General features: G+C 38.1%; 1 protein-coding gene across 1 annotated transcript in view; it reads left to right on the top strand.

Moving 5' to 3' along the window:
* Nucleotides 1–14,424, top strand: part of LOC140146826 (HAUS augmin-like complex subunit 4) — a 77,452-nt gene that overhangs the window by 406 nt on the left and 62,622 nt on the right. The window contains exons 2-3 of the mRNA XM_072168705.1: nucleotides 8,871–9,007; nucleotides 13,129–13,260. Of these exons, the coding sequence (XP_072024806.1) occupies nucleotides 8,871–9,007; nucleotides 13,129–13,260 (269 nt within the window). The remainder of the gene's footprint in view (nucleotides 1–8,870; nucleotides 9,008–13,128; nucleotides 13,261–14,424) is intronic.

The raw sequence follows: 14,424 nt of genomic DNA, 5'->3' as shown, positions 1-14,424 counted from the left end.
CGATTCAAATCGCTGAGGCAAAAACGATGTCGGTCGTCGCTTTTGCATTTTGAAGAAATCTCAACTTCCCAGCGAGCAGCGTCGCCAGCGATATATATCGCTTGCTTGACATGCAGTGGCGTAGCTGGGATTTTTTCCAGGGGGGCAAGCCTGTAGGCTGTATGGTTGGTTGACCCAATTTTTTTTCCGGTCGTTTGAAAAAGTGAATGAGCAAAAAAAAAAAAAAAAAGAAGGATTATAGACGCTAGCTCCCTAAAAGCAACACATTTTTCCTCTCTCTCTCTCTTTTTTTGCTCTTTTTTCCTTCAACTAGGGGGGGGGGGCCCAAATAGCGCTAGGGGGCCGGGGCCCAAACAGGCAATTTTTGCCAGGGGGGGCAATTGCCCCCCTGCCCCCTCGACAGCTACGCCACTGTTGACATGTGAATGCGTGATTCGTGAACCAATCACATACAACCAACTGGAACTATTATTTTGCTAATTAATTTACAGTTTAACCAACCCAAAGTGTTACAATTAAACATGACAACAAATAAACACAAAATCCCGACCGGCACACAACCCAACTTGAAAAAAAAATGGATAAGGCGTCCGTCTAGAGATCGGAAGGTAGTGGGTTCGATTCCCATGCCGGCACATTCCCTTGCTTTTTTTTCAAGTTGGGTTGTGTGCCGGTCGGGATTTTGTGTTTATTTGTTGTCATGTTTAATTGTAACACTTTGGGTTGGTTAAACTGTTCATTCTTTCTTATTAAATATATTCAGTTTCCTCTTGTAGCGAGCAATCGTTCCCCATTGTGTTTATTTGTTCTTGTGCAGGATGCGTATCCCCACCTACTTTAATTAATTTACCTTTTTCGATTATTAACTTTTTTTGGTGATGAATTAATTCAAAACAATAATTATTAACAGCAACTGATCATGTGTTAAAAATGTTTTTTGTGGCATTTAGAATATTTTAATTGTCGTCTGCAATCGCTATCGCCGTGATAAGTATAAATGCGAAGTGACGGGCGATGCAAAATTCAGGCATTGAGTTTTGAAAATACTAGGTGTGCAATTAATAGCACTCCTTGAAATGTCAAGGTGAGCAATCAGGTGTGCTATAAACCGCACTTGTGAAGAAGCTAAGGCTCTGGCAGATTTTACAAGGTGAGCTATAAATCACACTCGGATGAACAACTTAAGGTGAGCCATCCGCGAGCGTTGCACTTGCTCACCTTAAAATTCAAAGCCTGAAAATTCGGTGATTGCCCATCGCTTAAATTCAAAAGCGTTTTATCGCAATTGCAGTATAAATTCAGCTTTACTTTTTTTTTTTTTAATCGCTTTTGCAGAAAAGCGATTCTCACGCATGCTCAGTGTTTACTTACATTTCCAGAGCGTCAAGCTGATCAATCGATTCAAATCGCGGAGGCAAAAACGACATCGCTTTTGCAAGTTGAAGAAATCTCAACTTCCCAGCCTGGCAGCCAGCGATATCGCTTATTTTGCTAATTAATTTGCCTTTCTCGATTATTAACTTTTGCTAATGAATTAATTCAAAGCAATAATTATTGACAGCAACTGATGTTTTAAAAATGTATTTTGAGGCATTTAGAATATGGGTTAAGTCAAAAATAAACTTGGAAAAAATAAAACTTGCATGATATCAAAACCGTTTTCTTTTTAGAGCGGGTTGAAAAGAGAAATTCTGTCTCGTCAGGAGTGTTACATCAGAATTCGACTTGATATTTTTCATATACCAAGTTGGCAATATTCATACATTACTTTTTATTTTATTAGTGCATTGGGATAGGAACTCAAAAACAAGAAAAATATTTGCCATTGCTTGAACATGTTTGCTACAGCTATCTAAATAGTCAATGTCAGGAGTGTTACACAGAATTAATTAATTGGCAATAATTCAAATTTCTGAAGAAATTGCCAGTCTGTTGGTGTTCTTTTAGCCCTGAAAATATATTCCTGAAGCCAAACTGCTGCAATCATGATGTAAAGACCTTCATATACAAGAAATATGTAAAAACATGGTTTTCATAGCTCGACCAAAATGTTACACTCCTGACAATCAATTGTAAGTATATATAGGCTCAACAATAAAATTGAACTAAATAATGTAATTCAATTTGTTGCCCCTTTTTTAGATAGCCATTGATAGTGTCACCAACAAATTACAAAAACTACTTTAGAAAATGTGATTTGCAAATTTATATATGAGGCTATACAGTTACTGTAGCAAAGTGTCAGTTACAAAAACATGCAAGCTGGGCTCGAAAAACAAAAATGAACGTAAATCACCCAAATTCTGTGCCTTTTTTGAGAGGGCCATAGATGTTGTCAACAAAAAATTACAAAGACTGTTTTAGAAAATGTAGTTTATAAAATATTTCAGGCCATACAGGTACTATATAGTGTCAGGAGTGTTACACAATAGCACTACTTTGATGGATACTCACATCAATTTGAAGAACAGTGTGATGCTAAAAACTTCAACACAGTTTTTGCACATCATATTGCATGATATAAACTTTTAACAGAAAATAATTTAAGATGTTTCTTTTGACAAATAAAAACTTTTGTTCCTGATTTCCTCAATTTTTTTGGTGTTCAAATGAAAATTTTAATTTTTTTCCCAAAACTTTGTTTCCATGTGAAAAATTCTACATGACTATTTTAGTTTAGTGTCTAAGTAATTAATTAAAACTCAAAGAATTACATATTTGCATAATTTTGTCAAAATAAACAAGGAATGACATGGGTCTTTTGTGTTATGTTTCTGAAGATTTTGGACTACTTTTGCCAATAAACCAGTTGAAAAAATATATTTAGTAATATTACTGAAGTAATTTTTTTATTTTTCTTGAATTTAGATCTATGTGTTTTGCTTACAATAAGACAACAATTATATCTCTAACACTGTTTGTAATTTTGACACTTTTGTCACACTTTGGTGCCATTATTTCTGATTATACCCATATTTTAATTGTCGCCTGCAATCGCTATCGCCGAGATAAGTATAGGCCTAAATGCAAAAGCGACGGGCGATGCATCGCAAAATTCGGCGATTGCCCATCGCTTTCCAAAAGCATTTCATCCAGGGCCGTTCCTAGGGATTTTGCTGCCCTAGGCAAAGCCTCTCCCTGCCGCCCCACCAAAGTAGGCCTACACCAAAAAAGTATTAAGGGGGTTACCCCCTCAAAAACTCATCAGTTTTGTCCTATTTGTATACTGCCCACGATCGTTTTCTTTCTTTCCTGTAATCCTGTATTTTTTCAGTGGCGGCTAAAGCAGTCAAGGGGGACAATTCGAGAAAAAAATATAATGTGTAAAAATGGTGAGACATCCCCCTCGTGTCGCCAAGCGCGTGCTGCGCGCAGGGAGACTTCTTCGTAGTCCACTTGCCCATTTTGCATACTCTGGCTATTAGGCCTACATTTAAGGGGGTACTACACCCCTGGCCAATTTTGTGCCTATTTTTGCATTTTTCTCAAAAATTATAGCGCGGTGGTGACAAGTAAGACATGTATATATCGGGGCAAGGACTACAACTATTGCACTGAAAATTCAGCAACTCAAGGCAAGTAGTTATTGATTTATTGATCAAATATTGGTTTTCCCTCATTTTTGACTGTAACTCCACAACTGTTGTCTGTGCTGAAAAAAAATTTCTAGTGCAATAGTTGTAGTCCTTGCCCCTATAATGTACATATCTTACTTGTCACCAATGCGCTAAAATTTTTGAAAAAATGCAAAAATAGGCACAAAATTGAAGGTGTAGTAATACTACTTTAAAAGCATAAAACGCTGATTTGTATTAATTTGTGCGCAATTGATAGATTTTCTGATATTTTCAGTCACCATACCCCCTCTGTTTAGCTTCCCAAGATTTTTTACTCGCGGGCTTTCGCGATCAATAAACTGGTAGATTCCAAAATCAGAATTGTTGAGTATTGAAGTGAGCCATTATAATTATGCAAGATATGTTGAATTCGATAACTTTTATTGTCACTAATCATCTAATTATATAAACTCTTTGTGACAATTTTACTATTGAACACTTTAATTTTAACAGGTTTAATAAACATCAGTATAATTTTGAGGTCAACGGAATGCGTTCATCATGATTAAATAATAATAATAACATATGGTCGCATGTCACAAGTTGGTACCCCAAAAAAGGTGGAGGTGTTACAATTTTTCGAATGTAGGCGAATGAAAAATGTCATAGTGAACCAACCCCTTGTCCTATTGAGCTACTTTGGGTCTCATTTTAAAGCTAAAGAACAGGGCTAAAACTGTGTAAACTAGTACTGAAAAGTGAGTCAAACTAAATAAATGGCATCAGCTGGAATTGAAAATTGACGGGGTGGAGGAGCAGGTGGGTCAGGAGCAGGTGGGTCAGGAGTAATGTATTAGCATAGGAAAATGTAAGATTTCCATAGTGTTGGTTTGAATAAATTATTGTGTCTTCATAACTCCTTGTCATATTGAGCTTTTTAATGTCTCATTTTAGAGCCAATTACTCAAAGAAACAAGATTGACTTCAAAATTGATCAATTTCATATTCCATATTAGTTTCTCATTACATTTTGTACCACGGGTTGCCTCTAAATGCACAGAAGTCAATGCAATCACGTGCAAAAAATGCAAAGGTCCATATCTCCTTTAATATTCACTCTATCATGATAAATGTATGTATTTTCTGAAAGGAAATTGCACAAGGAAACTAATTTTTGCATTATAAAAATGGTAGGAAGTAGTGTTGGGAAAATATGAATGATTAATTAAATTTTAATTTAAAAATATCAACTTTTTTTGGCACACCCTGTATATCGTGAATGCGATTACATAATTTTTTTTTGAAGGGTGAGACTGATGCATCACTATGTTGTGAACATATCCTAGCACATTGGACAAAATCCAACTTCAGATATTTGTTGTGGGGTATTTTATGTGAATAAGGTCCAATTTGAGAAAAACGCATTTGAAAATTTTGATTTACATTGCGGCCTATGGGCTAATTAGTTATTAATTAGGCAATTACGCCAAAACGATAAACATTTTTGAGGTAAAAATGGTATGAGATGTTGCAGTTTTACAATATCTATAACATATTAAAAAAAAAATTTTTTGACCATTTTGACCATGTAACACAAAATGGACCACCTCGTGACATGCGACCATATGTGACGTGTCATGTCAAAAGGAGACACTTTTGGGCAGGATCGTAAATGGAGAAATAGCCAAAAATCTGCCGGGGTGATTTTTTTCACAATTTGGGTTTGTTGCGAATTTGTGATGTTATTAATGTTAAAAATATTGTCTGATAGTTTTAGGCCGGAATATATCTGGTATCTTGTATTTTTTGAGACATTTTTCAAGGTAATTCCCACTCTCAACATTGTCAATAATATTTTTAAATGCCGATATCTCAATTGTCAATTTTATAATGCCACAACTTACGAACTCAATATCTTCGCTTAGGAATGTCCGATTTCATTGGGGAAAACGGTGTTGTGGAGCAAAATATCTCTATATTTGAGATATATGTAAAAACCTCAAAATTGATAACCTGCCCAAAAGTGTCTCCTTTTGACATGACACGTCACATATTTTTATCAAAATTCGACTATAGCATAGTTTAGACGCAGGACACTTTTGGAAAATGAAGACCCAATTGAAGCCATTTGGTGGACCATTTTGTCACTATTGTTGTGTAAAATTTTAGTTTGAAAAAGCCTAAAATTAGCGAAAAGCCGGCCCAGTTGAAGCCATGCGTGGACAAGTTTTGACTTTTATTGTATTAATTATTGCTTGATTATGTACCCATAAAGTTGCGCCGCACAGTGGGTGTCTGAGGGAGAAGTGCCCCCCCCCCCCCAACTGAGAAACTTTTGCAAAATGAAGACCTAATTGAAGCCATTGGTGAACCATTTTGTCACTATTATTGTGTAAAATTTGAGTTTGAAAAAGCCGAAAAAATAAAATATTCGAAAAATCAAAATGACAGGCCAATTGAAGCCACCTTTTTGACTGTTAGCTAACTGTTATTGTATAAATTATTGGTTTAAACATCAAGTGCTGGGTGTGAAATACAGAAGCGAAAACGGGCAGTTGTTTACACAGGGGGTGTCTGAGGGGTATGTTCCCCCTGAGAAGTTTGGAAATTTTGCAAATCCAATTGAAGCCATTTGGTGCATCATTAATCCATTATATATCATATCTTTTTAAAACAAAAAAATGTTACACTGACACTTTATAGTCCCAAGATTCGCAAGTAAAGCATGCATGGATCGATGTTGAAGTTTTTTTGGGCGCGGAAGGGGGGCGCCCCACCCCTGAATCCACGCTTGTACTTTTTTATCCCACTTTTTGTTCTTCTTCGGCACTTAGTATTTTGGAGGGACCGGACACAGTTTCTTCTTTCTTTTTCTCTGTCACATTTCTTCTTTCTTTTTCTCCGCCCCGTGTCTTCTTACCTTTTCTCTGCCCCGTTTCTTTTCTTTTTCTCAGGTCCTCCTTTTCGTTTTCCGCCCAGTGTTTTCTGTTTCTCTTTTCGCTCCCGTTTTATTTTTCCTCTCATTTTTTCTTTTTATCCGCTCTTTTTTTCTGCCCTTTTCTTTCTCCTTTCCCGATTTTCTTTTCCGCCTTTTTTTTTTTTTATGCGCCTTTGTGTTTGCCGCCCTAAGCGACCGCCTTACCTGGCCTAATGGTCGGAATGGCCCTGGTTTCATCGCAATTGTTCGGCGATCAATATAAATTCAGCTTTACAGTTTCTGTCAAAGAAGAACGGCACTTCTTTACATTTTGAGAGCGTGCAGAGCTTAAACACGGAAGTGAGGTTCTGAACTTCTGATTGGCTGATTCGAATTGGTCGATTACGTGTTGACGTTTTGAACATGCAATGCATGCATGCTACGCCCATAGCCATACCCAATTTTTTACCCATCACAAGGCGGTAAAGGAAGCACATTCTCCCACTGTACTCACTGGAATTATAAGAGGGATTATAAGGCCTAATAAAAATAAAGTTTGGTTTCCGGTATCCTGACCGACCGTGTAAAACCCTGCCGACTCAAGTAATTTTATCCAATTTTTTTAAAAGATCAGACCTATATATTTTATTCTTTTTCAAATTTCAAATTTTATTTTGTTTTAATGTTTTTTCTGACCTTACACAAACTATAAATAACCCTTTCCCCCAAGTCTTACTATAACTATGCAAACTCACCCAAGCCCAACTAACCTCATAACACCCTTGCCCAACCCCAAAGAGGGAATTGATTTCACCTAAAATCGGACTGACATTTAGTGAAATTATTAAATGCATAAATATATGTCAATAAAGTTTCAATTACCGGTACCTTATTTAGCCTCATCTCATCAAAATGGCTATTTTAATGGCTAATTATGTTAAGGAGAAACCTTTCACATAATTTTGGAAATTTAAAAAAAACACTAAAATTCTGAAGATACAAAGAAAATACATTCGAGTGCACAGGTTTTTTTTTTCTGGATAAGAATTTTTTCTTTCATTCAACAGCTTTTTCCTTGCAGGTTAGAGACATTTGATAAATAGGCCCATGCATGAATTTTGTATATGATGACTTATTTTTCAAATTTCTAACCGGCAAGAAAGAAACTGTTGTATGCAAGATAAAAATTCTTACCCAGTAGAAAAAAACTTGTGCACTCGAATGTATTTTTTTTTGTATTTTCATAATTTTAGAATTTTTTATTGAAATTTCCAAAATTCTTTTAAAGGTTTATCTTTGATTTATTTAGCAATAAAAATAGCAAATTCGATGAAATGAGGCAAAATAAAGTAATTAAAACATAATTAACAGATTCATGCATTTAAAAACATACAAAATTAAATATCCTGTTTTCAAGGTGAAATTAATTTCTCCCCTCTTATTAAGGGGATAAGGGCAATGGTTTTGGGTTAGGTTAAAGGTTGGGTGGGTTTGTATAGTTATACATGCCGTAGGTTGGGGTGGGTTAGAGGGTTATAATAGATTGCATCATGGATCAAAAAAAATTTTCAAAATAAAATATTTTTCCTACCTACATATGCATCAACCCCCCCCCCCCAATTTCACACCTCTCACACACCCGGAGGTCTTTGATTCTGGCCGGGTAACCATGCTCAAATCCAGTTTTTAGCGAGGCTACTAGAGCACTAGTATCGAGACTCCCACTAGGGATATCAAATCCAAAAATGACTCTCTCTAGGGATATCATATTCCAAAAGTCTTCTTGTCCCACTAGAGATATGAAATTCAAAGTTCTCCAAAGGGGTATCAAAATTTCTGATTCCATGCCCAAATATCTTATTTTTTGAAATCTTTGATTAAACAAAATAGAACAAATTGTGACTTTTTGACTTCCCAAAGTCATTCCTGGTACAATAATTGTCATATTTGTGCACTTGGTCTTATGGGGGAGGGGGACTTTCATCAAAACTCCCGGCGAACACTAGTCCTGTTAGTGGAATGTTTTTATAGAAATCTGGCCCAGTAGGGGTATGCTCTGGTTCCGCTGGGGGATTGAATATTTATGCTTAAAACTACTCCCGGAAGGGGTTACCTCCATGAACCCGGGGATTTAGCATGGGTTCCCAGAAAAACCTTGAGACCCTCACGCACACCACATCCCTAAACTATTAAGGGTCTCAAAAAGCTAACATCCAGGAGCTTTCGAGGGTGCCGATCCCACACAAGGGCCACTGTCTAAGCTTTAATTTTGACACTTTGCAGAAATCTTCTGCATTTACATATATTCCAATGTTGGCAGCTCTGGTACACTAATTAACTTCTAAAGACACAGAAATATCAACATAATTAATTATATTGTTCATTTTTAATTCCAGTCAACATGAGTGTGCCAGTGCATTTAACTGCTAAAGACACAGAGAGATACCCAGAGATGGTGAAATTGTTGACATCGTTGTCACAACACGTCACTGAGGATGGAATCAGCACACAGATGCAAGCTGAAAAACAACAGGTAAATCTGCCAGCTAAAAGCAGTGTAGCCAGGGGGAATCGACAATTAGAGAATGAAGGTATTGTATTGTTTTTAACCACTGCAGTGCATGTATCATCTCATATAACACAGTTATACATGTACGCCAAAAATAATGATGTCTTCCTTGTTATTCGAGAAGATAGATGCACGACAGTGGCTAAAAACAATACCTTTATTCTCATTCTTAAACGTTTCAATTCAAATAAAAATATTACTGGCCTACACATCTCCTGTGCACTGACCACGGGTTTCAAGTACCTCTCAACTTATTGACTGGATCTACTCATGAGATTGTTCCCAATCTACTCAAGTACTCTTCAAGTATGGAAAGTGATCATCATTCTTTCAACTCATCTCAGTCATCCATGTCATTGGCTTTCAAATGCATTCAGTATTCAGCTATATTTTTACATGGTTTATGTACTGAATATACTACATGTCCACTATCAGCAGAAACTTGCCAACATCTAGATTCTCTCAATCTGCTCCGTCAACCCTGCATAATCCACCATCATGATATTCCTCTTATTGGACACAAAAAGTCTGAAAGGAAACGTTGGCGTTACCGGGGTAAACGTGGTGGGAAAAAAAGACGGCCTAACCTTCCCAAAAATGTTACCTCTCAATTACCAACAGTATATATGACTAACCCTCAATCTATAGTTAATAAGATGGATGAAGTTGATATTATCTGGCGCCAAGAACAGATTGATATTGGTATCATTAGTGAATCCTGGTTCACCCTGAACTATCCCCATGCCAAGTAAACATCTCGGGTTACTCCTTGTACTCCCAAAGTAGAGAAGCTTGCGGGGTGGTGGTGTGGCCATCTATGTTAAGAACGAGATCCCCTCAAAATGCTTGACATTCAGGTACCGGACGAGCTGGAATGTTTGTGGGTTGAAGTTAGGCCTCACCGATTACCAAGAGGAATATCTGCTATAACTTTCTGTTGCGTTTACATAGTAACTGATTCCCCTTTCCAACCTGTTCTCGAGAAGCACGTTATTGAAACGACTGACCATCTTCGCACTCGTTATCCTGAAATGGGGTTCTGTATTTCTGGTGATTTCAACCGAATGAACATTAATGCTATAACTCGTGGCAATGATCTTAATCAGATAATTACATTTCCTACTGAGGCCAGGCAACCCTGGATCTCATTCTAACTAATATCCAAACCCATTATTTACCACCATTTGCTCTCTCATCAATTGGTAAAAGTGACCATGCATGTGTTCTATGGAAGCCTAAAAACACCACTGCTAAGAACACAGTTAAGTCCAGGATTACACGGCCTTTTCGTGATGATAATATCAGAGCATTTGGTAGATGGATTCAGGATCAGAGTTGGAGTGAGGTCCACGGATGCAATGGTACTCAAAATAAAATGGATGCTATGTATTCTGTGTTAAAACAAGGGTATGGAACTTTACTTTCCTACTAAATTACTCAAAATTCATCAGACTGATAAACCGTGGATCACTCCACGTATAAAGAAACTCATATCAAAACGTCAAGCAGCATTTGAAGCTCATGAAACCTCAAAATGGCGCCAGTTGCGTAATGAGGTGAAGAGAGAAATTGAGAAAGCTAAAGTGAATTATAATGCAAACAGAGTGAGAAAGTTGCAAAAGACTGAACCTCGTAAATGGTATCAACAAATCAAGTGTATGCTTAATTCCAGCAATTCTGATCTTGACATGCACATCCCAGGAGTGGATAGGGCTAACCACAAGGCAATGGCTAATGCCATTAATTCCAAGTTTGTGAGCGTGTCCTCCCATGTTAATCCCTTGGATCATTCTGAGCTTCCAACCATCTTGCCCGCTGTGAAACCTGCCCCCGTTCTTTATCCATGGGATGTGTATAGCAAGCTTAAGAGAGTTAAAACTTCTAAATCAAGTGGCCCGGATGGAATTCCTCCCAAAATCATAAAGGAATTTGCTTATGAACTGAGTGGCCCTTTAACAGATGTGTTGAATTGTTCTTTTGAGGAGGGAATTGTGCCACACCAGTGGAAATCTGCCATTGTTGTCCCCATTCCAAACCAACACCCACCCAGCATTGATAAAATGAGGCCTATATCACTTACTGATATTTTTGCCAAGGTTGCCGAAGGGTTTGTGGCAAAATGGATTGTGTATGATATTGAACCATACATAGATATTAATCAATTTGGGAATGTCAGTGGTATATCAACATCCCATTACTTGATCAATCTTGTGCACACACTTTTCCAAGGTTCAGACAAAGCGCAACAATGTAGGAGCGGTAGTCCTCACGGACTTCTCCCAGGCATTTGACCTGGTAAACCACAATATAGCTGTTGAAAAGTTGATTGCTTTGGGGGTCCGGGGGGCTATCGTTCCTTGGGTTTGCAGTTTCCTCAATAATCGCACTCAGTGTGTGAGATATAACCAAACCTTATCTGAGTATGCCCCTTATGTGTGCTGGTGTCCCGCAAAGGTACCAAACTTGGTCCCATCATTTTCCAGGCTGTCATCAACGACGCTGCTGAAGGTTGCAGTTCTCACTACTGGAAATATGTCGACGATCTCACATTCGTTGAGAACCGTGCGTGTAGTGAGAAAGGCAACCTTCAGTCTGATCTTGATGACTTCCTGGACTGGTCTGTAAGTAACCACCTGAAACTCAACCCTGACAAATGTCAAGCCATTCAAATCTGTTTCATGAGAAACCCACCTTCTCATCCCATTCTGAAGATAGGCCATTCATTGCTTTCTTTTGTTTCATCTGCCAAAGTCCTGGGCATCTTCATACAGCAAGATCTTAAATGGGATGCCCAGGTGGATCACATGTGCAAGTGTGCTAACAAACGCCTCTTCATGCTCCGTTCTCTGAAACGTTTTGGTTTCAACGTTTCGGAGCTGACCACAGTTTACGTTGGTTACATACGTCCCCTGTTGGAATACTCTGATGCCATTTGGCATTCATCGCTCACTGTGAAACAATCAAATACACTTGAGCGAGTCCAAAAAAGGGCATGTAGAATCATTTTGGGTGTTAATTATATTTCGTATGATAATGCAGTTAGTGTTTGTAAGCTAGACTCTCTCTCTGCCAGGAGGGAACAACACTCACTTAAGTTCGCGCAATCGCTTGCTAAATCAGAGCGTACCAACATGTTGCTCCCTCCTAGTAGAAGTGAAGTCCATGGAAGACAGCTGAGAAATGCAGCCCATATCTCCAAATTGCGTGCACGCACAAGCAGATTTGCTGAAAGCCCCATTCCCTACGACATTAATCTGTTGAATAAGCAGTAGTAGCTTGTGTGCTGGTGGCTTCCCATTGTGCCCTTTTGCATCTCTCTGCTGTTTTTCCATGCCAAGTTGCTTTTTTTTTTTTGCTTTATAATTATGTGTATTTGATTTCTTTCATAATATTTGTTTATTGTCTCTTGTATAATGCAATTCGGCCGTTTGGCCGCGATGTTGTGCAGGTTAATAAAATCATATCATATCATACAAGTATTACAACATTTAATCAAATTAAATGCTACATTTTACAAGGAATTACCTACATGTAGGGCTTAAAATCGAACAGTCACCATTGTTGCTATATGCGCCTCCGATCGATTGGTTCAAATAGTGAGTATGCGTATCGCGTCAATGCACACGTCAGGGTCTAAGACAGGATCTGAAGGTTTGGGTGTGTAAATTCAAAAACCTGGGTGTATAAATTTAAGATTTGTGTACAAAGTATAGGCCATGTGGGCAAAAACTGGGTGTGTATTTACAAATTTGGGTGTGTAAAACACTCCCTACATGGCTGGCTGCCTAAGCCCTTGGCACACGTGCTGACCTGTGTTGTATCATGTCATATCACACGGGTAAGAACCAAAAAGATTGCAGGAAAGTTCTGAAGTGTAAAGAGTACAACTTTGTGTGCACTGCTGGTGCTTGGTGAGGAAATAAGGTTCATGTTGTCCCAATCTGGCTGTTTACTTTAAAATTGAGTTAATAAGGTGCATTGAAAATTTTGAAAATCAGCAATTTGCAACTTCTGTTGGCAAAAAATATTTCTGTTGATTGATGACTGATGTTGATTGATTGATTGATTGATTGATTGAATTCCAGGCTGAAGAAGCAATGAGAAAAGACAAAGCAGATTACTTCCAGTATCACATATTACATCATGAGCTGCATGAATTACTGATAGACCATGACATATCATGTGAAGAGATGGTGCCTAGTTCACAAGATATGCAGGTCAGTGTGGGGTGTGTGGGTGTGTGTATCACATATTACATCATGAGCTGTGAGAATTACTGATAGACCATGACATATCAAGTGAAGAGATGGTGCCTAGTTCACAAGATATGCATGTCAGTGTGGGTGTGTGTATCACATATTACATCATGAGCTGTGAGAATTACTGATAGATCATGACATTTCATGTGAAGAGATGGTGCCTAGTTCACAAGATATGCATGTCAGTGTGGGTGTGTGTATCACATATTACATCATGAGCTGTGAGAATTACTGATAGATCATGACATTTCATGTGAAGAGATGGTGCCTAGTTCACAAGATATGCATGTCAGTGTGGGGTGTGGGGGTGTGTGTTTCACATATTACACCATGAGCTCCAAGAATTACTGATAGACCATGACATATCATGTGAAGAGATGGTGCCTAGTTCACAAGATATGCAGGTCAGTGTGAGTGTGTGTATCACATATTACATCATGAGCTGCAAGAATTACTGATAGACCATGACATATGTGAAGAGATGGTGTCTAGTTCACAAGATATGCAGGTCAGTGTGGGTGTGTGTGTCACATATTACATCATGAGCTGCAAGAATTACTGATAGACCATGACATATCATGTGAAGAGATGGTGCCTAGTTCACAAGATATGCAGGTCAGTGTGGGGTGTGTGTATCACATATTACATCATGAGTTGCAAGAATTACTGATAGACCATGACATATCATGTGAAGAGATGGTGCCTAGTTCACAAGATATGCAGGTCAGTGTGGGTGTATCACATATTACATCATGAGTTGCAAGAATTACTGATAGACCATGACATATCATGTGAAGAGATGGTGCCTAGTTCACAAGATATGCAGGTCAGTGTGGGGTGTGGGGGTGTGTGTATCACATATTACATCATGAGCTGCAAGAATTACTGATAGACCATGACATATCATGTGATGAAGAGATGGTGCCTAGTTCACAAGATATGCAGGTCAGTGTGGGTGTGTGTATTACATATTACATCATGAGCTGCAAGAATTACTGATAGACCATGACATATCATGTGAAGAGATGGTGCCTAGTTCACAAGATATGCAGGTCAGTGTGGGGGGTGTGGGTGTGTGTATTACATATTACATCATGAGCTGCAAGAATTACTGATAGACCA

This window comes from Amphiura filiformis, chromosome 2 (assembly GCF_039555335.1).
Source record: "Amphiura filiformis chromosome 2, Afil_fr2py, whole genome shotgun sequence".
NCBI classification, from domain to species: Eukaryota; Metazoa; Echinodermata; class Ophiuroidea; order Amphilepidida; family Amphiuridae; genus Amphiura; species Amphiura filiformis.
Note: the sequence above shows the minus strand (reverse complement) of the source record. Positions and strands in the feature narration are given on the sequence as shown.